We start from the raw sequence: 27,003 nt of genomic DNA on the forward strand, positions 1-27,003 counted from the left end.
ATTTAATTAACGCAAACTCAAACTTGGTATCCCACAACAGTGCATAACCTAAAATAAAAAGAGCAAGAATAGTTTGGGGGAAATAATTACATTCGATATGGGAAAGATCCAAATGCTATATGAGTTAAAAAAAAAAATACATTTCTAAGTGTGAAGTCTAGAGTCTGTGAACAAGCAGCTTATGCAGAGAAAATTAATTGCTGAACATATAAAAAGAACTTCACCTACAGAATGACAGGAATGCATGCCAAATGGTAGGAAAATGTAGTTTTTAGAGTTTGAAACAGTGTATATTGAAAGCACAGTGCAATCTTCTGAGGGAAATACAACAAAGGTTCACACTTTGTTAGTGGCACTGGATGTTACACCATGACTTTTGGAAACGTTTGCCCATACATTTCAACCAATAAAACTGAAAATGTCCTTACACTCACCAGTCTTACTTTTAGGAGTTGTCGTCCTCCTCCCCATGGTGTTAATTTAAAATAAGCAAACTGTAACCATGATGTCTTGGTTAGGGTTTCTATTGCTAGGCTCAAGCATCATAGAAAAAGAACTTGTGGAGCGAAGAGTTTATATCACGGTCCGTCATTGAAGCCAGTCAGCCCAGGAACTCAAGCAGGGCCCTGGGGAACACTGCTTACTGGCTTGCTCAGCCCGCCTTCTTCCAGCACCTAGAGACCACTTGCCCAGGGTGACACCACTCACCACGTTAATCATTAGTGGAGATAGCAGCACCACGTGTATTGCCCTGCAGACAAGTCTTATAGAAGCATTTTCTCAATTGGGAATCTCTCTTCCAAGATATGTCTAGGTTTGTGTCAAGTTGAAAACCAACCAGTAAATATTTAACAATAGGGAAATGGTCATGCGGGTGATCAGTTATCAAATCAGTAGCATATAATCAGTTTAAAGAATAAGAATATGAAGTTTACTAGAATTAAATAATGAAAAGCGGAAACAGAAACTACACATTCTATAGCTGTGACTTTCAGCTAGTTTTAGAAGGGAAAGTAGAACATGAAAATAGCTATTATTAGAGATGATGTATGTAGGCCACACTTCTGCTTTTCTTCAGTGTCTGTGTTTTGATGACAAGCTTACTACCTCATAAAAGAGGCAATTCTTTAGAAATGGAAAAAAGAGAAAAGATTTAACTAGCTCTTCTCTCACAAAAGAAGAAAGATAGCTAGCTATTCAAGGAGTGGAACTAAAGTTTTTATCTATTTCTTTTATCAATAAAAACTTGGGTGTCAGATATTGGAGTAAAAACCTGATTGACTGAAGAAGTGCCGGAGAAGCAACTGGTGACCTCCCCTCTCCCCCTCCCCCTCTCCTTGATCCAAAAGGGCTGAGAATCTAAGCCCCTCCCTACTACTTCCTGTGTCTCTTTCTATGTCCTGGGTCCTCTAAAAACTATGGCTAATTTTGATCAGCTAGTAGCTAGCTCCACCCTCTGGTTCAAGGTAAACTTTATTGGCAGTCTTAGGAGTGTCAGAGTGCAATCAAAATATCCCACAACATGGATACCGAGTCTGACAACTGGAGAATCAACATATAGTAACTCGTGGGAGAAGAATCCCTTCCTTCCCAGCACTCCATCCCTCCAGCTGCTGTTGCCCCTCATCCGGGAGAAATGCTACTTTTCTTTTAGATTTAGCTGAAGTAGCTTAAACCATGAGCATGGGATTGCTTCAAGTTTGGTATTTTTATCCTATACTTTAAAATTCTGATACTAAACTGTTCTCAATAAACAATGAGAGCACAGCCAGTGAAATGGGTCAGTGGGTAGGGTATTTATCACTAACCAGACAACCCGAGTGTGACGCTTGAGACCCACAAGGCAGAAGGAGAGACCCGACTCCTGTGCACCGTCCGTTGACTTTTGTTCCTGCATGTGTGCTCACACATGTGCTCACATAGTGAGGACATAAATAACAATAACAGTAATAATAGTTGGATTGGCAGATAAAGACACTCACCCTGAAAGCCTGGTGACCCCTCAGAACCCATGTAAAAGTAGAAGGAGGCAACTAACTCCATAAAGTTGTCGTCTAAATTCTACATACCAACTGTGACACACATATACGCAGCCACAAATAATTTAAACTAAGTATAAATGTGAATCAAAAATCCTCCTTTAAAATATGTACATAGCTCTTATTTTCTAGGGTGTTAGCAAAATATTTATAAATAGATTTTTGTGTGTTCTTTCAGAGGTGGCCTGGGCATATTTGTATTCATATAAATACCAGCACGTGTGCAAGCATAATAATTTGATACAGGCTCAATATAAGTTTGGACATGGTTTTTATACTTACATTGTGGGCAGATATGCTAAATCCTGTTTGGTTTAGGAAAACTGACTTGGAATGCCAAGTCTTGATGACACATTATATGGCAAGCTTCTAGGAGCATCATGTTTTATCTGATATAGTTCAGATAATTGCCATTTTTCTACCATTTCTTGAGTATCATTACAAAATAATTTGATTTTTCATTACTGAAGTGTTTTTCTCTTATTAGGTCATCCATCCTGTTTAAAGTTTTCCACAGAACTAACAGTGAGAGTGAAGGCCTTACGGTGGCAGTGCATTGAGTGTAAAACGTGCAGCTCCTGTCGTGACCAAGGCAAAAATGCAGTGAGTATCTTGCCTCTGCCATGGCTACTTCTTTCAGTAGCCTTTTCCAGGTAGATAATCATTAGTTTAGAATACTGTTCTGTTCACTTGGGCATAGACTGTTCTGAGGTGATTAGGAAAGCAACTTGGTCATATATTTGCAGAGATACTAAACTGTTTTCAAGAAAGCTTCCAGTTCTTTTGAGCAGTATAGAGGTATTGATTTATGAATGTTTTCTTCCTAATTACAAATCATCCTTTTGATTTTTATTAAGATAGAGCAGGGTTAGCTCTTATCTGGCTATGAATGTACGAAAACATACTGAACCTGTAGTTCTTCACCAAGATTGGATGATGCAAAACTTTCTGCTAACTCAGACTGTTTCCTAAGTTAATACTGATTAAGGAAAATTTTATTATGGTAGTATTTGAAGCTTCTTAGTCTCGATAAGTCCTGAAACTTTTCTGTCTCCTAAGGTTAAGCAGAAATATCTTTTCCCTTTTTCTTTTCTTTTCTCTTCTTTTTTTTTTAAAGGATAACATGCTCTTTTGTGATTCATGTGACCGAGGTTTTCACATGGAATGTTGTGATCCACCACTCACACGGATGCCAAAAGGTGAGAAGTCCTTTCTGAAAATCAAATAACATCGATGAGAAAGGGTGTTAGTGGAACCCCATTTATCTGCTGTTAAGATAAAGAAATTAATTGATTTTTATTTTGAGGTTGTATAGACAGCTGACATCTTAAAGGTAGAATATAGTTTCTGATAAGCTTGTTAACATTTTTTTGTATTTATGTTCACTTATTTTCAACATTGCAGTGTCTATGAAGGATGAAATAGTTTGTTTAAATATTTACTAGTCTCTGCTAGAAGCTAAAATACTTGACTCATGTAATATCTTGAAATCTGTCTTTTTTAAAGGAAGAGATAAAATTGTACTAGGATATGTTGTTTGTAGCAGTGCTCAGTACTTTTCAGGGTCCAGGACTCAGATCGATTTATTCAAAATTTTAAAAAAATTAATCAAATAATTTGTGACGAAATGAGTACCCAAATCATAAGGTACAGCTTAATGCTATTAGATTGTTTTGACACTTGTTTCTTAAAAAGGTGTTGGTTGGGATTTAATTGCCATTTGGTTAGATTTCCATGGAGTACAGTTTGGTCATATGTTTATAATTTCTTTAAAAGACAATGTCAAGCTTTATCTAGTGGCATAGAGCTATCTATAATCCCAACTTTTGGGGATTCTGAGAGATGGACATCATAAATTCAAGATTTGCCTGAACAAAGTGAATTCAAGGCCAGTCTAGGTAACTTTTCATGACCCCCATTTTTTGTTTTAGAAGGAAAAAAGGTGTAGAGAAATAACTCAGTAGGTTGCAGTGACAGACTGTTTCAATTTAGTTGACACCCCTGTTTTTCCCACTACATGTGCATAGATGGTATTTGAACTCTTGATTATGATCTGTGTGTTTCCTCAGTCTAACACCTGTAGGACTTTTGATACTGTCTGCTCAGAGGTGGAAAGGGACTCAGCCTTAGTTTACAGCCACTTAGAGTTCTTCCTTCAGTTGTCCTAATGCCACCCTGCTGTCATCTTTGGAAACACCCTAAATAGATGCATGGATAACCCGCTCTGTTTAAAAGACAGGGTCTCTCTGTGTGGTCCTGGTTCTCCTAGAACTCAACTCTATAGACCAGGCTGACCTTGAACTCAGAGATCCTAAAGGCGTGCACCACCACCACCACCACCACCACCACCACCACCACCTGGCATGAATAACTCCCTTTTCCTCTCCTTTGCATCTGTTTGAAGTTGAGATATGAGGCTATTTGAGAATCTTTCAAGATAAGGAGGTTTTTCTTAGGAGTTCTTTCCTGTGCATTTAACTTCTACAAAGGGGATTTAATAGTAACTTAAGGCAGGAAAGATTTTATTTTGAATTTATTTCAGACTTAGAGAAAGCTGGCAAAATAGAGCGTAGCTTCCTTATTAGTGCCCCTAACATTATCATTGTACAAAAGCCATAAGACACAGACAGAATCCACAAAGTCAGTGTTGACATGATTAACTAACCAGAGGCCTCATTTGAATTCTCTAGATCTACTTAGGGTCTCGCACTTAGTGTCATACTACTTTGATTATCTTCAGCTTCTGATAACTTTGTCTTTCCTGACCTTGATTTATTTGGAGAGTACTAGTCTGTTATTTCACTGAAAACCCCTCCATTTATGATTAGAACAAGTTTATAAATTTGACAGTAAGATGATGTGCTGCATTTCCTAGTGTATCACAGCAGATAGATAGTAGTGATATACCTTACTACTAGACTGTTAATTTTGATCACTTAATTACAGTCAGAGAGAAACCTGACAGGTTTTCCCTTTTGCCCACTAACTGGCAGCTCAATCTTTCTTGCCTGTGTAGCTGCTAATGTGGTATTTGCATAATAATGACTGTCTAGTCCACCGTTCTTTCTAACCTGACTAACTAAAATTCTGACTTAAATAACTGTTACCACTTTCTGAAACATTCATTTATTAAATTACTTAAATCATTGACAACATATGAATTTTTTATTCTATGGATGATTGGTCATTGCTTTAATCATTTGGCCATTGGAGACACCCTCAAGTTGACTGCTGAGTCCTTTTAACATAACTCTCTGAGTATTTTCTGGCATTATAACATTATAAGATTTTTCAAACTATTAGATTTTCCCCTTCCTTGTCCTGGAATCAACCATTAGTCTAAGAAACCTGGCTTTTTTTTTTTTTTTTTTAATTGTAGGATTGTAATTCAGAGCTAGTATCTGGGTCTTACTTGTAGATCAAAATTTCTTTCTTATTTCCCCCCCACCCTCTTGAGACATGGGTGTCTCTGTTCAGTAGCTCTTGCTGTTCTAGAAGTCAATATGTAGACCGGGCTAGTCTGGAACTCAGAGATCTACCTGCCTCTGTTGAATAAGGTGTGATGCACCCAGCTAGAGCAGAAATTTTTGACTGAGAATCAGTGGTTCCTGTCCATTTGCAAACTTCAAGGGTTTGTATGAATTTCTTTTAGCTGTTTGTAGATGTTTATATGTGTATGTTTTCATGTCTTTTTTTCTTTGCCAGAAGCATTTCATTCGATTTTCACATTAGTCCTTAACCTTGAGAGGTTGGAATATCTGAAATCTTTCAGTATATTTGTAGCTACACTTTTGTATAGAATTTTATTCTTTTACAGGCATGTGGATATGTCAAATATGTCGACCTAGGAAAAAAGGACGAAAACTTCTACAAAAGAAGGCTGCGCAGATAAAACGGCGCTATGCTAATCCAATAGGACGTCCAAAAAACAGGTTAAAGAAACAAAACACGGTGTAAGTTGTACTTATGGCAAGGTGAGGGGAGCAAAGGATAGGGCTTTGTCTATAGTGTAGGAGTCACTTGTTTTCTTATAAAAAAGAGTCCCATTGTTATACCTGGTACTTTCATATGACGTGCTTACTTTTACTGAGCTTTTAGTAGAGGGCCAGGCAGGCACTCCTCTAAGTGCCTTTTATGTTCAGTCATTCAGTTCTTCCAGCCACCTAATGAAGCGTAGATGCTGTCGCTACTTGATTTTTCAAAAGTGGAAGCTAAGGTACACAGACATTAATTTGCATAAAGTTATATAGTAAGTGTTGAACTGGAAAGAAATCCTAAGTCAGGCACCAGACTGATGGTTAACTTTTCCTTACGCTGCTGCTTGTATAAAAGCAGTAGAGGAACCCCTGTAATTGTGCGACTCTTTCTGATGCAGCCTCAGCTGTTCATCAATAGACATGATCAGGTCACTGGGTCAGCTCTTACTGAGGTGACAACCAAGTCCTATTTTTGTGTTTTCCTGAGAAGAGGAATATGTTTTCATCTTTTATCAAAAAATCAAAAATTGTAGACTGGGAAGTTTCTGGAGGTGTTGGGACAAGTTTCAGTAGCTTTCTGTCTTTTAGGAAAACCTTTATAGTAATTCACCTTTTAAAAATGTTTTCAAATCTGTAAACCTCTTTTTAGTCTCAAGAAATTTGTGTATCTTTTCTACACTTAATACTATCTTATAGGTGATATAACAGAAATGAATGAGCATTAGCAACCTGACATATATAGAACCAGTATTCTAGTTGATGGTTTTCATCTTAAATCAAGCTCTAATTTGCCTTTTAAAATGATCTTTTGATTTCTGATCTCCAGAGAGTGAACCAGTCTTTGTTTTTAGAGGTAGAGGTATAACTCTTTGGTACATTGATCACCGTATTAGAGGATGTTATAACCTAGAAAGGTAGTTGTTCACTGATAGAACTCTGATATACCAGAGGAAGACAGTGAGATTAGAGATGTAGTTCATCTTATATATATGACCAGTAACAAAAGAGTGCAAACATGTCTTCTAACCTCTGTTGTAGGGTTCTTGGCCCTATAAGCTAGGCTTCCTGGAGATGGATGGTTCTAAGGCAATATTACTGATTATAGTTTATAAATTTTCTTTTTCCTTCCTTCCCTCCCTCTCTCTCCCTTCCTCTCTCCTCTGTTCCCCCTCTCTCCCCCGGCTTTCTCTCTCTTTCATTTCTTTCTTTTTGACAGGCTCTCAATGTGCAGTCCCGGCTGTCCTGGAATCTGCTATATAGACCAGGCTTTCCTGAACTCATCACAGAGATCCACCTGCCTCTGCCTCCTGAGTGCTAGTTTAATATAAATATATACTTAAAAAATGAATCTGTTATTTTCTGTTTATATTTTATATTAGATACAAAGCTTATAATAATGTCTTTTTAATAGTTCTATTTTTTTCCCTGTTTGATTCTTTAGATCAAAAAGTCCCTTTAGCAAAGTGCGAACTGGTCCTGGAAGGGGTCGGAAACGTAAAATCCCTATCTCCAGTCAATCAGCATCATCATCAGAAGAAGGATATTTAGAGCGAATAGATGACTTGGACTTCTGCAGAGATAGCAATGTCCCCTTGAAGTTCAACAAGAAAACCAAAGGGCTCATTGATGGCCTTACCAAATTCTTCACCCCTTCTCCTGATGGGCGGAAAGCCCGTGGGGAGGTGGTAGACTACTCTGAGCAATACAGAATCAGGAAAAAGGGCAACAGAAAATCAAGCACTTCAGATTGGCCCACAGGTAAAAGTTTGAACCAAGCTTAGAAACAAAAATATTCCAAAAGTGTATTATTTGCATTAGCACTAGTCATTTACATTTCATTGTAAAATTTATGGACAAGCCTGGTGGCATGAACCTGTAATCGTAGCACTGGAGAGTCTGAGGCAAGAGGACTACATGTTCAAGACCAGCCTGGGCTACATAGGGAGACTCTGTGTCAAAACAAAAGTTGGGTATATATGAATGTATTAAAGGTACATGCTTACATAATGCTGTGGCCGGAATTGGAGCCAGGGGGAAGCTGCAAGGTGTAACACTTGAAGCACCATGGCTTTTGCTTTATTATTCCTGGAAGGAAATTAGAAAGGACAGTTGTGGTTAAACTGCTGTTCGTTTATATATGATTTTCTACTTTAGATCTTGGGAAGTATATGTGTAAGTTTTCACATGTTAAACAGGGAAGGATGGAGGTTCCTAGGTAGCTTCAGCCTGATGTTTAGACTGACTTCCAACTTCAAGTCAGAGGAATTTGATTAGCTGCCCTGATACTTAAAGCTTTAAGCAAATAGTGGTCTCTGTAGTGAGGCTTGAGTTTAGAGAAAATAACCCTGTCATGGAGTTGAAAGGGCTCTGAGAAAATTTCTGTTTGAAAAATAAAAACAAACTGGATCATGGGGACCAAAGTTCTAGGGTCTTACTATAGGAGAGGGTGCTTTTTGTTTGTTTGTTATTGTTTTGTTTACTTATTTATTTTGAAGTTTTAAGAGCTTACCTACTATATGAAAATTTCTTAATTTTTGTTTCCTCTCTCAAAATGTCCCATGAACAAATGGTTGTATTATCTGCTTCTTCGTTCCTGCATATGTGAATGGTTGACTGGTCCAAGAGAGAAGTCCTCATCGCTCTCTGATCCTCCCTTTTCTGGCTTAGTGACTTGGCTTTTCACCAGAGTGGCAATCAGTTACTGTTTACATTCAAGACTCTCCATGTTAGATTATAGATGAGCTTCAGTTGGAACATGTTTATCCAAGAAGATGCACAATTCGTTTAGGTTAGACTTACAAAAAAAGACTCCTAAAATTTGCGTTGGAAATGGATTATTAGAAGAACCTCCTGGAAACTTAGAAATAGAAACTGTTCTAACAAATATGTAACAATACATAGAGAACTAACAATAAGCTTTAATCATTGCTGCATTTGCTTTAATAGGCTCTATGATTTTTATTTCTGCATTGTAAATATTAAGGAACAATTTGCGCATCATTTTATACAGTGTCACAGAATGTAATACTAGGTCTATGCCTGCATCCATCCGTATTGTACACTAGGGGGCATTAAGACTACTACTTGGTTACATTAGATTGTACTGTCTTTTCGGTTTGAGAATGTTGTCATCCTTGAGTTTTTGTCTCTTTTCTTCTTGTACTGAATGAATAACAGAGCCAGTGTATACAGTCAATCTGAAAAGAACTGTCACTGATTGGTCTTTTCAGCCATACTCAAAGAGGAGGTCACCAGCAGTGTCATCTTCAAATGCAAAGGATAATGAGCTGCATAATCCCCATACTCCCTTCACTAATTATTTTGCCCAGTTGAGGAAGAGCCATCATTTAGTGGATGATTATCATAATTTTTCATACTTACCCAGAGGATTATCATCTGTGGTCCTCAGGTTTGTGGAGTTTGTGCTTTAACAGGGCACCCAGAATGTGAAGGGAGTTAGTATTTCCTGATATCAGTCAAGGTAGCTCTTTTAAGACTGTGTGCTGCTTGTTGACACAGTAAATTCCTGCTAGACGTGTCAATAGTCACACTGTTTTGAAATAAAATTTCTATTCTTATACCCTTTTCTTGTTCTGTCTGTTGAAATTAATCTTTTAATGAATTTAAATTTGGTTATGTCGTATTTTTTGTAAGATTTAAGACAATTTGGGATTTTCATCAGAAGGACAGATTTCTTAATACTTGAGTAATGTTTCTGAGAGTCAGTTTATTGCTGTCCTTTTCTTGGGTAGTACATAAGTAATATTAAGGTCTTCAGACTGAAAGCTCATATTAAATTGAAGACAGTGCAAATAACATGTGAGTCCTTTCTTTATGTGTAGACAATCAGGATGGCTGGGATAGCAAACAAGAAAATGAGGAGCGCCTTTTTGGGAGCCAGGAAATCATGACGGAGAGAGATATGGAATTATTTCGTGACATCCAGGAGCAAGCGCTGCAGGTAAAGTTGCACATTGAGGCTGAGCAGTCAGGGAGCTGCAGAGCACAGGAAGCAGGACTGACGGTGTGGTGGGGAAACCAAAGGAGCAGCTTAGTGAGACTAGATGTGGCTCTGCAGGTGTGTAGCTCTTCCCATTACAGGCTCTTGGCACACTGCAGCTACTTCGGTTTTGCCAATGATTACATTGCTTTGATTGCCACTGTTAATGGAGCATACTATGTATATTTTCTTACTGTATGAAGTAGAGTTGGTTATTTCACTATTACTGTTTTTTGTGTGTATGAGTATTTTACCTGCGTATAAGCCTGTGCCTCATATTCATGTTCCCTAGGACTGGAGTTACAAACAGTTGTGAGCCGCCATGTGGGTGTTGGGAATCAAACCCAGGTCCTCTGCAAAAGCCATTGCTCTTAGCTACTGAGCCATCCAGCCCTCAGAGAAAAGATTAGTTTCGACTTGTTTCAGAGATTGTAATCCCATGGTCCTTTGGTTCTCTTGCTTTGTACTGGTAGCTGTGTGAGTGAAAACGCTTTAGGTTAAGAGATATTAGGTACATCAAGAAGAAGAGAGAGAATGGCAGAACAGGGGTCCTAGTAATCCCTTACAGGTATGCCCAGTGACCCAACTTCCTTCTTTGAAGCCTCGTGTAGTAAGGATTCTTTGACCTTCCAGTAGTGTTATAAATCAGCAGACAAGTCTTTTAACGTGTGGCTTTGGGGAGACATTTGAGATCCAGACCATAGCAGTAATCCTGTCTATACGTTTGCTTAGACAGATAGTTCTTTTGCATTCTTGCCTGTGCTCCACATTAGATCCAGAGCGTGTCCAGGATATGACTGTTGCTAATTGCTTCAAAACCACCGTATTTGGCTTGGGTATTACAATAGCCTCCAGACAGACCCTCTGGCCTCCACTTTTCCTTTGCCTCCTGCCTTCAGTCTCTAGTCTGTTCTTTACACAGAGAGTAATTATTGTGTGACCTAAGTTGGATTGTGCCACTTCTCTGCTCAGAAAACCTCCAGTGTCTTTTAGCCCTACTTGGAATTAACAAACAACAACAACAAACCCAAATCTGTATCCTTAACTTGAAGGTTTAGGGGTCTTGTGCACGCGTGCCTCTGCCTGCTTTCCTTTCACCCTTGCCAGTGTTCTCCAGCCCCAGGCACCTGCTTCCTGAGGTACAGCAGATGTAGTCTTCCCTTAGGACTCGATGGTCCTCATCTGGATTGTCCTTTCTGATGTCCACAGGCCTAGTGGATTGACTGTTTACCTCCTCTAGGCCCCATGGTACCAGAGAGGCCATCCCCAACTCAAACTAAAGATGGCACTGTTAGCCCGCCCACTGTGTCACTGCCTTCCCATTTCCTGCTTGTTTGTCCTACCTAGTGCTGCTCCTCATCTCTGGAATTGATTTCATTTTACTTATCTATGTGGAGGCAGGGTCTCACCATACAGCCCTGGCTGGCCTGAAGCTTACTGTGTAGACCAGGCTGGCCTTGAATTCAAAGCCTGCCTCAGCCTTCTAAGTGCTGGGATAAAAAGACGTGTCACCACACCCAGCTTGAATTTATTTATTTCTAGGATTTAAGTATCTTAAGAGCAGATACTTTTGTCTTTCTTTACTGCTGTAAACTGATTGATTAGACTGAAGTCAAGGCTTTATTTAATGGATGGACATTTGAATGAATGTTTCTGCTGGGAGAAATAGGATGAGAATAGGAGTAATGGGTATGTGAAGAAAAAGATGACTAGAGAGAGTGTTAAAAGGGGCTACTGAGCCTCCCAGGACAGCAGGTAATAGTAAACTGGTTAGTAGTATGTTTGCTTCTCCTGGGGTAATAGGTAAACTTCTACAAAAGAACAGACTAACTGTGTGTGTGTGTGTGTGTGTGTGTGTGTGTGTGTGTGTGTGTGTGTGTGTGTGTGTATTGTTTCCAGGAGAGTAGGCGCCAGTCTACAGACAAGCTTTTCTATCTGGCACAGTGTGTCTGAGGAGCCAGGGAATTGGCATGTGCCTACAGGGAATGATCCAGGGGAAACAAAGGGTGTGTGTGTGTGTGTGTGTGTGTGTGTGTGCATGAGCTCACACACTCACTTGTGTAAAGAGATTTAGTAGATTATCTTACACAATAGGGGTTGGAAAGTCCAATAGTGGTCATGTGCAGGCTGGTAGCTGTTTAGTTCTTAAATATGGATGCTTTAGCAGTTCTAGTCTGGTATTAAAGGTCTAGAAGATTCCTGATTGCCTCATATTCAGTCCACATTGGAAAACTGAAGAACCTGGAGTCTCCTGTCCGGGAGGACTGTAGCAGCCACCACCTAGATGAGCAAAGACAGGCAGGCAGCATTGCTTTATTTCTCTGGTTTCTTTAGAGTTAGGCCACCTATTGGGAAGTCCTGCCCAATCTGAGTATGAAAGGTCTCCTCCTTCAGTTAAACTCCTCTGGAAATGCCCAGTGGACACACCCAGAGTTGTATGTTTCCTAGGTGGTTCCAAATCCTGCCAAGAGGGTGACCAAGACTAACCATCACAGCCAGCACTTTACTGTTTATGTGGTGCACACTAGGCAAGAGTGAGAGTGAACTCTGCAGACCAGCAGGCACTCCAGGAAAGGGGTTGATTTCCACAGCAGTTTATTAAGCTGTGTCTTGCATTAAGGACATAAACAGGTAGATATTGTATGTCTAAATCTAGCAATTGAAGTAGGGATGTATAGGAATTCTGATGTAATGATCTTTCCCCATGATATTGATGGATTTGGAATATGTCTGGCTTTGTACTAAATATGCAGGTAAAGATACAGACTTGGGAACTTTCAGTTTGTATCGGATACTTTCATTTGTGTCAGTCATAAAGGACACAATGGCAAATAATCATATACACGAAATATAAAGTGATAGTAGAAAGACAGGAGGAATGCAATGAGAGATTTTCATAGGGCTTCCTGATCCACATTGCTGGTGGCTGTGTTCAGAAGATGTGTAGAAAAAGAAGATGTTTTGAAAGTAGTGATCTCAAGATTGAAAAGACAGTCAGCAAGGCAGGCAAAAAGCTGTGAGAAGAGTGCTAAAGGGCATTGCCTAGACAGTGCCAGGGTCAGCAAAAGGAGTTGAGGAACTCGGTTCAGTGTGACTAGGGGATGAGTAAAGATCACACAGATGAAACTGGAGAAACAAGCCAGAAGTTAGGATTTGGGCTTCTTAATCTTGAATCTAATGTTTTGGGAGGCCCTCAGATGGAATAGCAAGATCATGTTTGCATTAAGGATTGTTTTTTCTTAGGCTGGATGTGTACCTCAGTTGGTAAGAGTGCTTGCCTAGAATGCACAGAATTTTAGGGTTTGGTCCCCTGTAACACATGAAATCAAATGGTGATGGTACATACCTGTAATCCCAGAACTCAGAAGGTGGATGCAGAATGATCAGAAATGTTTAAGATGATCTTGTAGTAATTCAGTAATTGATTGGGCCTAGTGCAAGTGAATGAGTGAGTACATGTATATAGATGCTACCTTTTCCTGCAGAGCCTTGTTGTCTTTAAACCTGAGTGGAAAACCCTTCCTCTGAAGTCAAACTACACAGGGGAATTGAGGTGGTGGAGTACATAAGTGCCTGAGCGCATGTGCCAGAGCATTGCACAGCGCCAGAAGTGAAGGTGTGTGTAGGCAGAGGGGGTTCTGGCTCGTGGCTGTGGTAATGTGTAAACAGCTGTACTGGAACTGGATCTCCACATTCTCATCGGGTATCCGACTAGAGGAGCACCGGGCGGCTGATGGGAGGACTCTGCCATGGCAGGCTGCATCCCAGCAGGTGCATGCTTCAGCTTTCATACTTTCTAGTTAATGCAGACCTCAGGAAGCTTAGCTTTGGGGTTGGTGTTTGGTCATTCTATTTTCCTATACTCCTTCTGTTGTTGTGATCTGCAAAGGTAGATGAAAAGATCTTACTTTGGAAATGAGAAGACTCAGAATCCAGAGTGCAGTTTAAAGAAGAGCCTTTTAAAGTCCATTTACTAACTTGTATTTTCATCTTGTGTGGTGGGTTTCTGTATTGTTTACAGTTGGAGGACCCTGGTACTCCTGTTGGTACAGTTCATTTTATCCAGCTAGTAGAAGATGATCGTCTTTTGTTTTAAGGTCTCAGGAAGAGCTTGGTCTCTCTTGGCTGTATTCCAGTGTGAAACCTGAGCTAAGTCCCTTGGCCTTTGAGGAAAGGGATGATTAGGAAAAGGGAAGGAGGGAATTATCAAATCAGATGTGCTGAAGAGGTTTCTTTCTTATTAATGAATTTCATTCAGACCATAGAATAGAGTCTTCATCTTTGTAGTTTTGTTATATGTGTATCTGTGGGTTCCAACAGGGGGCTTTCAATCTCAATGTTGAAGGATAATTTTGATTTTCTTTTGATGAAGAGTTATTAATACTTATATCTGGTCAGCCTGAATTGTAATTCCACCATTTTCTTGGGTGGCTTGATACTTGTAAAATGTCTGTGATGAACTCATTCATGTATATGTGAATTTGTTGTTAGATAGTATGCAGAGTAAATCAGATTGCCTTTGCATTTACTGTTTTATACCTGACCTTTAGAAGCAGCTTGTATTTGAACCTCTGGTGTAGAAGACAGGCAGGTCATCAGGACTATAAACCCTACTCCTTTCTTGACAGTAGTACACTTTAGGTTATTACAGGAGTGAGGGGGACATCGAGACTGCATTTAAAGACAGTAGGACAAGATTGCCTGTGTAAAACAAAATGTGATTTTGTTCAGTCTGTGCGCAGCTGCTAGTGAAGAAAATCTCACATGTGGTGTGAATTGAAGACCTTTCTGGTACTTGCTTGGTCGTATTATTTTTGTATTGTTCTTAACTATTTACTTTCCCAAGACAGGAAATCCTTCTTTTCTGTGTGTGCTTATGTGATCAGTATAGGTCGTTTGTTTTGTTGCTAGCTCGGGGAGTAGTCAACATCCTGCACTGCAGTGTCTTTTAATAATTAAATTGTTAAGGGAGTAGGCTTATCTGAGGAAATAAGTGCCCAGTGTCACTAAGCAGAAAGGTCAGTGACAAAAGCCAGTATAACAGAACTACATGTGGTTTTAGGAGGTTTGTTAGCATTCTATTTATTTGAGTCTGCCATTTAAAGATACAACTTACTTCAAGACTTGTTAGCTTGCTCTTGATTTCTTGTTCACTTATGGGTCCTGAAAAGACAACGTGTATATTTAGGGCATTATTATTATTATTATTATTATTATTATTATTATTATTATTTAGTTGTTGTTAGGTCAGTGTATTTGATTTAGCTAACTTGTACAGTATTTTTCTTGATTGCACAGAAAGTCGGAGTAACTGGGCCCCCTGACCCACAAGTCCGCTGTCCCTCTATCATTGAGTTTGGGAAGTATGAAATTCACACCTGGTACTCCTCTCCATATCCTCAAGAATACTCAAGGTATGTTTTGAGAACTCTTTGCCTTTTTTTTTTTTTTTTTAATCCCTTAAGACTTTAGAACTCGAGGGTATCCAGTGGTGGTTCATCTAGTTCATCTTGTCACATTTGAAGAGCTTTCAAATGTCTGTAATAGTAGTGTGCTTCAAACAGCTGCTTCATTCTAGCTAGCTTTAGACATCACTGACTGACACCCATCTGAAGCTATTGTTTAAAACCATAAACCATACTAAATTGACTGACTAATATACTGTGAGATTATCTTTAAGGTAATATTATGAATAATAACAGTTAAGCTGAACTTATTAAGAAAAGATTAAATTATATGCAGGTATGATCCATTTTGTGTGTGTGTGTGTGTGTGTTATGTGTACATATAAAAGGAAGGCAAGAAATTCATTAACTCCTACAGTACCCTGTTATTCAGTGATTTATTCCTTTGGAGTTTTGAATAGCTGTGATCATGTATGATCAAAAAGAAAAAGGCTAAACATTTATTTTCTTCATGATGTTTTAAATAAGTTATCATTTTAAAAAGTAATTTTATTACATTTGTATGTGCGTATGTGTGCTGTAGCATACATGTAGGAGTCAGTGGACAAACTATGGGAGTCAGTTCTCTCCTTCCACCATGTGGGTCATGGGGATTAAACTCAGCATTATTTTACCTGCTGAGCCATCTCATTGGTCCCTGTTACCATTATTTTAAAGCAAGTTCTTTACAAGCTTTCTCTATCACAAGTATTAATATGTCAGCTGTCCAGAGATTACAATACAGTAACATTGAAACTACAAGCACCGTGACTCTTCTACTTAAGGGAGGAGTGGATATAGAGAGCCAGCTTTTGTACTTGCGAAAGATGATGCGAATACAGCCATGGACTTTTGTCTTATAAGGCAAAAGTATTCATGAAATTGTTGCGGTGTATTCTGATAAAATTGTAATTAGAACCATTTGTAAAGAGGCTGGTTCAGTGAAGGAGTAAATATTGCCAGCAGAAAATAACCAAAAAGTATAATGAGAATCATCATTAAAGACAGAAAGAAACAGGATAGGAACTATGCTGTGATATCCTCTTAGAGCAGAATTTTAGATATTTCCCATATATTTCCATATTCATTGTAATTCCTTTAGTTCTCCATGAGAAATATCCAGCAACATAATAGTGTCTTTAGTAATTTCAGATTTTTTTCTGTCCTTGTTTTCATTCTTACAGATACTTATTTAAAAACTAAATTTTTCTACTCAGTTGAATTCAATGGATTTACTTGTGAGTTCTTTTTGAGTTGAGAAAAATGCTTAGAGATCTTAGTTTTTTCTTTTCTTTTTTTTTTTTTTCGGTTTTTCGAGACAGGGTTTCTCTGTGTAGCTTTGCGCATTTCCTGGGACTCACTTGGTAGCCCAGGCTGTCCTCGAACTCACAGAGATCCGCCTGGCTCTGCCTCCCAAGTGCTGGGATTAAAGGCGTGCGCCACCACCGCCCGGCAGTTTTTTCTTTTTAATGTGTTTGTGGTATATGTGCCTTTGTGTATGCATGTTCACGTGTGTGTGTGTGGATGCATATACAAGCACCTGTGTATGCGAGCATGTAGAGGCCCAAGGTTGAAGTAGGAAATCTTCCTGTATGATTCTTCTCCTTACTCATTTGAGGCAGGACCTCTCAATAGAACCCAGCTCACTCATATAGCTAATTTCACTAGCTATCTTGCTCAGGGATCCCCTGTCTCTGCTGAAGTAGCAGGTGGGCAACCAGTCCCACCAAGTATCTTGATGGGTTCTGGGTCTGCACTTCAGTCCTATTGCTTGCATGGAAAGTCTTTTCACTTCTGGGCCCTTTTTCACATAATAAACCTCTATTCTTAATTTTGGTGGTCCCTACTTACTGGTTTATACTGTTACTTCTAGATTAATTTCTTAGTAAATACTTTTAAAACAAAATCCCATAGCACGCAAAAACTTTGTAGCAAACAAGAAAGGATCCTGAAAGAAAAAAATTAACAGGGGTGATAGGATTGAACTTTAGGATATGCTGCATAAGATCCAAGTACTTGTGTGTTAAGTCATCTTTTCCTGGTTCATGCAAACAGGTAAACCAAAGTAAAAGAACACCAGGGAAGCCATAGTATATAACCTGAATGGGGCCCAGGGAAAAACCTGACACCTGGGTGGCCTCCACTAAGAGATTAGTTTCATGATACTCTTTTTGCTGTGAGGTCACCTTGAGGTCTTAATAAGGCCAATTCCCATGTAAGAAAGTAGCTTAAGAAATTCCGCTGCCTTTTGATTCTCTTCCTGTTTTGATTTGAGGCATAGACTATGAGATTACTGCTTGAACCAGATTTGCATAATCTCCATTACTGAAAAAGAAGCCAAACACAGTCTTTAGGGCCTTGGCTACTAAATGATGAGGTAAAATGGAAGAAAAGAAAGTAAAAATTACTGCTATAAATTATAGCATGGGTAACTGTCATCTTTTGAGCTTGATAACTAACTAAGCATCTCTGGTATAACTCTGTGGGGTGAAGATTTCTATCTTCTTTTGCAGAAGTGGTCCAGCAAGCATATTCGGGCAATGTAGTTTATATATAGATGGCTGAAATGGGATGTGAGCACACTCTGAATCACATAGCTGTAAACCGACTGTTGAGTCATACTCCATATAGCATGTGTGACCTGCCTTCCTCTTTAATTTAAGAAATATTTGATGTGGCGTATCTCTGGCCCTTTTTTTTTTACATTTTGCTAATTTGTGATGCTCCTGCTTGGCCCCTTGTATACATTATGAATGGGCCAAAGCATTTAACTACTATTAGACTTCTTTTAAAACATAAACTACTATTATAGCTGCAAGGCTAGTCAGTTAATGTAAATTAGCAGCTGAGATGAAAATACCTGAAAAAATAATTTTAAGCCTTAATTTTACTTGCTGAGTAATACTTTTACAGCCTTTTTAAAATTTAAGTGTGTGTGTGTGTGTGTGTGTGTGTGTGTGTGTGTGTGTATACACATGTGTGGGCCATGGCACAGATGTGGAAATCTGGAGACAACTTTTTGGTCTCTGCTTCCACCTTGTTGAGGTTGGGTCTCATTTCTGCTGCTGGCTCTGTACTTCGGGCTAGCCAACCCAAAAGTTCCTGGGCAATTCTCCTGTCTTGCCATAGGAATGCTGGGATTACCAATGCAAGCTACCACATCCTGATGTTGTGATTTTTTTTTTTTTTTTTTTTTTTTTGTCTTTGTTTTTTGTTTTGTTTCAGACAGGTTCTCACTGTGTAGCCTTGTCTGGCCTAGAACTCAGAGGCAGAGATGCATCTGCCTCTGCCTCCCAAGTGCTGGGATTAAAGGTGTGCACCACCACACCTGGCTTTTGTCTTTTTATTTATTTTTGAAGCTAGAAACATAACCCAAGGCCACCTTGCACTTGGGAGTGCTCTGCCACTGAGCTAACTATCCAACACCCTTCACACAGCACCCCACTTTTTGTTTTCCAGAGAGTGACTCAGGTCATCAGGATTGTACGGCTATCTATATATTTACCAGCCCAGAGTGATTTTTTTCATTCATTCATTCATTCATTCATTCATTCATTCATTCATTTCATTTATTCATTTATTTTTAAATAGACAGGGTCTCACTATATAGTCCTCGCTGGCCTTGAACTCAAGAGATCTGCCTACCTCTGCCTCTGGAGTGCTTGGATTAAATACATATGTTACCATGCCCTGCCCAGAATAATAAACTTTTGATTCACAAGAGTTTCATACAATGTTATTTGTTTTTGTTGTTGTTTAAACTATGGAAGGAAAGAAACAGAGCTTTAGGGGCAGAAAGGACATGTATATAGTAGAGCTTTACTTCCCGAAACATACTCAGTGTTATAGTTTCATAGTTAAAAGCACTCACAAAGTATGTTTTTACAATGTACACTTCATGTCCATTTGCCCAGTACTACATATACACTTATATGTCTCTAGTACAGAGTCTGATACCTGGTAAGTATTCAAGAGCTTATTTACTGAAATCTACAACATGAATGAAGAAATAAATAAGGAATTACGAATCTATATATTTATTCTGCTTATTGGAGATTGTTCAGGGATAACTAATGTGAGTTTTTTCAGGTCTGTTGATTGACATAAAAAGCTAGGGAATTTGTAATCTACTCGGAAGCTCACTGAACTAGGTGTCTTGATTCTCACGTTCACCCTCGTGCCACGCTGCTATCTAAAGTTCGGGGTGCCCCCCCTCCCCTAGAGATAATGTTCCATTCTTACCACTTTTTTTAAAGTTAATTCTTTTTTATTTTGGGGGTGGCACACAGAAATCAGAGGACAACTTGTGGGAGTCATTTCTTCCTTCCACCATGTCTGTCAGGGGAATCCCTCCCATTGTCAGGCTTAGCAGCAGGTGCCTTTGACCAGGGACCGACCGGTCTCACCAGCGCCTCTTCTTCCCACTCTTTAACACGGTGGTAGTGAGACAGAGCAGAGCGAGAGTCATGGAGATTGAAGATCTATACCATATAAAGCCCTATTTTAATTATCATTTGCAGGCTGCCTAAATTGTATCTTTGTGAGTTCTGTCTAAAATATATGAAAAGTAGAACTATTCTACAGCAGCACATGAAGAAATGTGGTTGGTTCCATCCTCCTGCCAATGAGATTTACCGAAAGAATAATATTTCTGTCTTTGAGGTAAGGTAGCTGTCTAGTACCTGTCTTCCTGACCATTTCAAAACCAGTGCTCTCTGTGACCTGTTGTTCATTCACTCCGAAGTCAGACGATTCATGAATGTGAGAAGCAGAACTAGGCCAGTTCAGATGGCACCAAGTCCACCAGCTTGACCTTAAAATAAATTGCTCTAATTTCATTGACTCAAAAATGTCAGGCATAATGTAGCTTACTATGTTATGTATCACTAAAAGGGAACAATACTGCTAATTGAAATTTTTAAGATTCCATTTGACAAAATGCCAGCCAATTTTACATTGTGCTACGGATGTGATAAAAATAGATCTGTAAAATAGAGCATTTAGAAAGGATTTGTAAACCAGGAATATTGGCTTACGCCTGTAATCTCAGAAGGCTGAGGCAGGAGGGTTGCCATGAATTTGAGGCCAGCCTGGGCTACACAGTGAGTTCCAGGCCAACTTGAGCTACAGTCTCGGGGAGGGGGGGGGCGCCGGGGGGGGGTGGGGTGGGAAGCAAAACAAACAACAGTTACTAAAGTGTTTCTGTTATTCAAAAAGACCATCTTCTGGAAGTGTGTTTAGTAGTATTAGTAAATCGTAGTGGGCTGATAGGATGACGGTATGAATTACACTGTGTCTGTGATTCTGTGTTATCATTAACAGTGGTCTTTAAGTTCTTGGTCCACAGTTGTATGGCTAAGAGCTAAGTATTGAGTACTTGTATGTTGGGTCCTGTTAATTAATGTAGTGATAGATTTTCAGATGCTCTGCATCTCTACTGTCTCTCTCACTTGATGACCCATTTAGTTCATCAGTAGAGGGGAGCATGTCACCTGGGCATCAGAAGTGTCAAGTGTATTATACAGTATTGCTTGAGAGTACTCAGCAGCCAATTGCTTCTTGACCTTTCCATATAATAGGTATGTGTTCTATAGAAACTCATAGTAAGGCAGCTCACCTAGAGTGCAATTAGTGTGGCACTGTCTTGAGATAGCTAGTATGGGGTCCATCAGCATTTTCATAGACAAGTGCAGAGATATCAGGATGGACAGAGTGTGTGCTGATCTCAGCCCCCTTGAGGCTCCTTTGCCAGGTGCTCACCCAAGACACACTGCCTGACACTTCTGAGTGGCAGTAATTAGCACTCCCTCTGTAATTCTGTCTGGGGCTGTGCCAGATCATGGTGGGCAGACAGTACTGTATCAGGCTGCTGCCGGGATCTCAGTCTCATTATATTTTCCCTAGTAAGTACATTTTAGAAGAGATTACATTTAGATTGTTTGTTAAATACTTTTGAAAATGAAGCTTGCCATCTGAAGTATCCCTGAAGTTAATTTTTTAGAAAAGCAAAAATGCCATTTCAAATCTAGGTTCTCACCTCCTTACCTATTCATGTTTTTTTGAGGTTTAAGATCTTATGTGTTTGGTCATCTTTGGACAGCAAATATTGTCATACTGCCATTTCAGAGGGTAGCATTTAGGCCATGTATTCTGATCACTTAGGCTAGACCAAGGGTACTGAGTGATGTGTGTTGCTGATGTGTGTAACTCTAAAACCAAAGGACATTTTCCTGACCACTTTTTGTTTTGTTTGTTTTTTTCCTTTAGGTTGATGGGAATGTGAGTACCATTTATTGTCAAAATCTGTGTCTCTTGGCAAAGTTGTTTCTTGACCACAAAACACTCTATTATGACGTGGAGCCATTCCTTTTCTATGTTCTAACACAGAATGATGTCAAGGGCTGCCACCTTGTTGGCTACTTTTCTAAAGTAAGTATGTCATTTTAAAAAGTTTGAATTCACCTAGAAATTTGGGACGATCTCTGCTGATTCTCAGGAAGGGACAACAGAATATAAAATCTTGGGGTACCTTTTAGCTTTAGAAGGAGCATTGAGAAACTTATCAACTGCTAGAAGATGCCTGGTAACATTCAGCAGACTATTCTCCTAGGAAAAAAGAACTACTGGTATACTCAAGAGGAAAATCTCTAACCTGAGCTCTAATCCCATGATGCTAAGAGACAGAGCTTGTGAAGTAAACACCATCATTACCTCTTGAAGCTCATTAGCAACAGAAATACTCTAAGTGGATTTTTAGACATGGAAATACAGTTTCTCGTCAAACTGTATGACAGATGTATTCCGAAGCAAGTCTCTGTTTTAAGTGTACAAAATAGATTACTGGAATATCCTAGTTTATAAGAGGTCTTTAGGACTACCTTCTTAGTTAAATAAGATTGTAAATATATCAGCTATTTTATGAAACTCTATTTGTGCCCCACATTTAGGAATATTTTACATACAGTCAAGTATACAATCCATGGTAGCCTGGCCTTTCTAGCAGTGCAGGAGCTGCCTGGAATATTTCACTGGGGTGGAGCTGCCGACAAGGTGCTGCTGATTCCTGGGAGCTCAGGTTCCTTTGCTGACCTTGGGCATCAGTACTTGGGTTTTTAGTGGCTGGTAGTATTGGATGGCATCATTGTGTTTTTTGTTACTACTGTCCTGAGGTGGTTGCTTTGCATCTGTGGTAGTGATGAACATTGCCCTGCCTTCTCCCAGAGGCATTTTCTTGCTGTGCATTGCTATTCCCTAAGGACCATGACTGGTTTGGGCTGGTAGTGTTTGATTATTAATGATTAGCACTACTATTCAGCTTTACCCATCTATTATTATAAAACTTGGCTTCTGTTTTCTCTACCAGGAAAAGCATTGCCAACAGAAATACAATGTCTCTTGCATAATGATTCTTCCCCAATACCAACGTAAGGGCTACGGCAGATTTCTCATCGATTTCAGTAAGGATTGCTTATTTTCTCATTCTTTCTTCCTGTGGAGTTGTTGGGTGTATATATTTAAAGATTTGTAAGTTTCTTTTATTTCTTTGTTTCTCTGTTTGAAACATTTGTTATGTCCCCCCAGGATGCATGTGGAACTCAGAGGACAGCTTGCAGGACTTGGTTTTTCCCTTCCTCCTGTGTGTCCTGAAGATTGAACTCAAGTCATCACCTTGGCAGTAACACCTTTACCTGCTGAGCCATCTTGCCATTTCTCGTCATATTTATTGTTGTGTGTGCTTCTTAAACTTAAAGCCACGGTCTTTTTTCTTTTGGCTTAGCACAAAATCATTTTTTTAATAACTAATACCAGATACAGTTTTGTTGGGGCCAGCAAAATGGCTCAGTGAGTAAAAGCACTTGCTGCCAGACCAAATGACTTGAGCTTCATCCCTGTATCACACATGGTGGAAAAGAGAGCCACCCTCTGCCTGTTGCTCTCTGACCTCCGCATGCATGCTATGGCACATGCATCTGCTCCACACACACGAACACATACATATATAAGTGTAAACAAGATTTGTTTGATGCAGTTTTTATGAGATCAGCAGTAAATGTCTTTAATGTGCAGCTGTTGATTTCCAGTAGGACTTAGTTATATGCAGTAGCACTAATCCACAGCTGTGTTGGAAACATTGCATAACTACTAAACAGATGTTCAGAAGGAAGTGCAGCACTGCCTCTTTCCATTATCCTGTCATCTGAGGAAATGCGTGTGTGTTTAGTTACGGCTCTACCTAATGTTAAAAAGTACATGGCCCAGCTTTAAATGCCCTAAAAGTGAATCTTACAGGAAATAATTTCATCTGAGTTAAAAAGTCAAAGCCAATAGTCCTAAAGAGATAATGGTGAAATGTACATTATGTTTCACAGTGATAATTTTAGAAAATATTGAAAAGAGCCTATGTGGAAATAATGGATCAGATTAAGGATATTGAGTGTTTATTTTGTTATTTTGAGTCAGGGTCCCATTATGACTCCCTGGCTGGCCTGGAACATACAAAGATCTGCCTACCTCTGGCTCTTCCCAAATACTGGAATTAAAGGCATGTGCCTGGCCAAACTTAAGAGTTTTGATTTTAGTCCTGAGAAACTAATTCTTTTTTTGGTTTTTCAAGACACGGTTTCCCTTGTGTAGCTTTGGAGCTTTTCCTGGAACTCACTTTATAGCTCAGGCTGGCCTCAAACTCACAGAGATCCGCTTGCCTCAGCCTCCTGAGTGCTGGGATTAAAGGCGTGCGACACCACCGCCAGGCTGACAAACTAATTCTTATCTGGGCCATTTAAGCTTGGTTTACTTGACTTTTGACCATACTGACTAATTTGTGTGTGTGGAGGTGGGCATGGGTGTTGCATCCATGTAGTCACAACACTGAGGAGGCTGACTCCCAAATTTCACACCTGACCTTATCTCAAATGAACAAGGTTAGGGAAATATACTTAGATTAACTCATATTTTGAGGCATGTAAACAAGTATGATGACTGTATTTTAATTTTTTCTAGTGTAATGTATTTTTCTAGATTACTGTTCTTAGACTGATATTAAATATTCCATAATGACAAAAGCAACTTTTCTGCTGTTTCTGTTTTCAATGATTTTTCTCTGAGAACTTTTGCCCCTTCTCTTTATTCCAGTTCTTGAAAGCTATGCACTAAACTAGAGGAAAGAGTAATGTCATAGCTTGCTCCCAGGGGTACACTCATGCTTCCTTCCCAAGGGGAGGGGAGGGGAGGGGAGAAATGACCAACAGTACCTTCACAGAAGGAGCCACAGTCTTAACAGGATTGCACAAAACCAAGGCACCCCTGTGTCCTTCTCAGGTCACAGAGTATAGCTCTCTAGTGGTCCAAATAAAACAAAGATTTCCCCCCATCTCCCCTAGTAATACATGGAAATTAAACAGCATTGTTGCTTTAATCTTACTAGTGCAGCTTGTAGAGAAACTTTTGTTTTTTTAGCAGTTTTCGTATCCTTTTTTTTTTTTTTTTTTGGTTTTTTTTCGAGACAGGGTTTCTCTGTGTAGCTTTGCGCCTTTCCTGGAACTCACTTGGTAGCCCAGGCTGGCCTCGAACTCACAGAGATCCGCCTGCCTCTGCCTCCCAAGTGCTGGGATTAAAGGCGTAGTTTTCGTATCTTAACAAGGTGACATATTGACTGTAGAGAAAATATTATTCAGTGTTCAGTATATTAAACATATAACCTTCCCTGCAAATTGTTTTAAAATAGTTTTAAAGGTCTATTCTCTATTTTTTGAAGGTATTTGCCTTTGAAATTAACGTTGATGATAGTACTTGGGTTGGTTGATTGTATACAGGAACATTGATGTTTTTAAGGTCTCTGACATGTTTGTAATTCGGGCTCCCCAGGTTATTTGTTATCTAAGCGTGAAGGCCAAGCAGGGTCCCCTGAGAAACCACTGTCAGATCTAGGTCGTCTTTCCTACATGGCTTACTGGAAAAGTGTAATATTGGAGTGCCTTTATCACCAAAACGATAAACAAATCAGCATTAAGAAGCTAAGCAAGTTGACTGGGGTCTGTCCTCAAGACATTACTTCCACACTCCACCACCTGCGAATGCTGGACTTCCGCAGTGACCAGTGAGTGTCTGTCACACCCCTTTGTATACCTTGGAAATGGGATTAGGTTGACGAAGGAGCTGCTGGTTAAGGAAAAGGTGATGATGTAAGTTTGGGATCAGACAGCCAAATACTGATGTAATTCAGCTTCAATAGTACATGTGCTGCTGAATCACCACTTTGTGTGGTGATTGGGTCTGATGAACACACAGACTTTTTCTAGTCTATAAAGTCGGCACCTAAGCCACTGTATTGTTTATCTGCTAGTATTGAGAGCTTCCTCTCCCCCAATGTGAAATAACAGCTCTAAAAATAATGTCATTAAGTAGAATATGTTTATTTTACTTCATTAACTGCCCATGTAAATGCCATTAAGTGAAATATATATTAAAGGGAAGGACAGAATTCACTTTTGCTTAAAATGGTCAGGTCACAAGGGAAAAAATATTTGAGCTGAATAAATGGAAACTAGGAAAAGTGTCAGATGAGCAAGGGAAAAGTGTGGTGAGGTCTGAGTTAGTGAGCGGGCCAGTGTGAGTCAGCCTGTAGTGTGGAGTTGTGCCCCACTTACCTTTCTTACCTAACTCCTCACAGGCTGACGCAGTTCATGTTTCATCTTTTCTCTGTAACAGCCCTGGATGTCCTGGAACTCACTCTGTAGACCAGACTAGTCTCAAACTCACTGCCTCCCAAGTGCTGGGATTAAAGGCATGTGCCGCTACCGCTCGGCAATGTTTTATCTTTCCAATAGACTTTTTTTTTTTTTTTTTTGGTTTTTTGAGACAGGGTAGCTTTGGAGCCTGTCCTGGATCTTGCTCTGTAGACCAGGCTGGCCTCGAACTCACAGAGATCTGCCTGTCTCTGTCTCCTGAGTGCTGGGATTAAAGGCGTGTGACACCACCACCGGATTCCAACAGTTATTTTTGAAGCTGTCATCTCTAGGGTCTTTGAGTTGTGTCTCACTGTTCATTATCTTACCATGTTACATTGTTGATTGCTATAAACTTTTCTCTGGTTGTAGATTTGTGATTATCCGCCGGGAAAAACTTATCCAGGATCATATGGCAAAGCTTCAGCTAAATCTTCGACCTGTAGATGTAGATCCAGAATGCTTACGCTGGACTCCAGTCATAGTCTCCAACTCTGTTGTCTCAGAGGAAGAAGAAGAGGAGGCTGATGAAGGAGACAAAGAAGAACCCCAAGACCAAGAACGAGAATTAGAGACCACTGTAAGGGTATGGTCTGGTTTGTTACAGCTTTTATGAATATTTGTAGTATGTCTTATGATGCCTTTCCAACAGATGTCCTTACTAGAGGACTGGGGAGATAGATGCTTAGTTGTTAAGATTAATCAAACTAGGGGACTTGGTTGGACCCTGGAACCCATCTTAAGAACCTGGCCACAGTGGTGCCCACTTGTAATCCCAGTGCTGGGGAGGTGGAGAGGGGGACCCTCAAGCTAACTGGC

General features: G+C 39.6%; 1 protein-coding gene across 3 annotated transcripts in view; it reads left to right on the top strand.

Annotated features, from left to right (window-relative positions):
• Positions 1-27,003, top strand: part of Kat6a (lysine acetyltransferase 6A) — an 88,587-nt gene that overhangs the window by 49,327 nt on the left and 12,257 nt on the right. For 2 of the 3 annotated variants that reach the window (XM_028887813.1, XM_028887814.2), the window contains 11 exons: positions 2,527-2,642; positions 3,157-3,238; positions 5,857-5,992; positions 7,458-7,774; positions 9,859-9,977; positions 15,315-15,430; positions 19,981-20,122; positions 21,728-21,889; positions 22,824-22,917; positions 25,325-25,556; positions 26,557-26,770. In XM_028887813.1, coding sequence (XP_028743646.1) covers positions 2,527-2,642; positions 3,157-3,238; positions 5,857-5,992; positions 7,458-7,774; positions 9,859-9,977; positions 15,315-15,430; positions 19,981-20,122; positions 21,728-21,889; positions 22,824-22,917; positions 25,325-25,556; positions 26,557-26,770 — 1,730 coding nt within the window. The remainder of the gene's footprint in view (positions 1-2,526; positions 2,643-3,156; positions 3,239-5,856; positions 5,993-7,457; positions 7,775-9,858; positions 9,978-15,314; positions 15,431-19,980; positions 20,123-21,727; positions 21,890-22,823; positions 22,918-25,324; positions 25,557-26,556; positions 26,771-27,003) is intronic. The other variant, XM_037211630.1, reaches the window with a different exon arrangement.

The sequence above is a fragment of the Peromyscus leucopus genome, chromosome 17, assembly GCF_004664715.2.
Source record: "Peromyscus leucopus breed LL Stock chromosome 17, UCI_PerLeu_2.1, whole genome shotgun sequence".
Lineage (NCBI taxonomy): Eukaryota > Metazoa > Chordata > Mammalia > Rodentia > Cricetidae > Peromyscus > Peromyscus leucopus.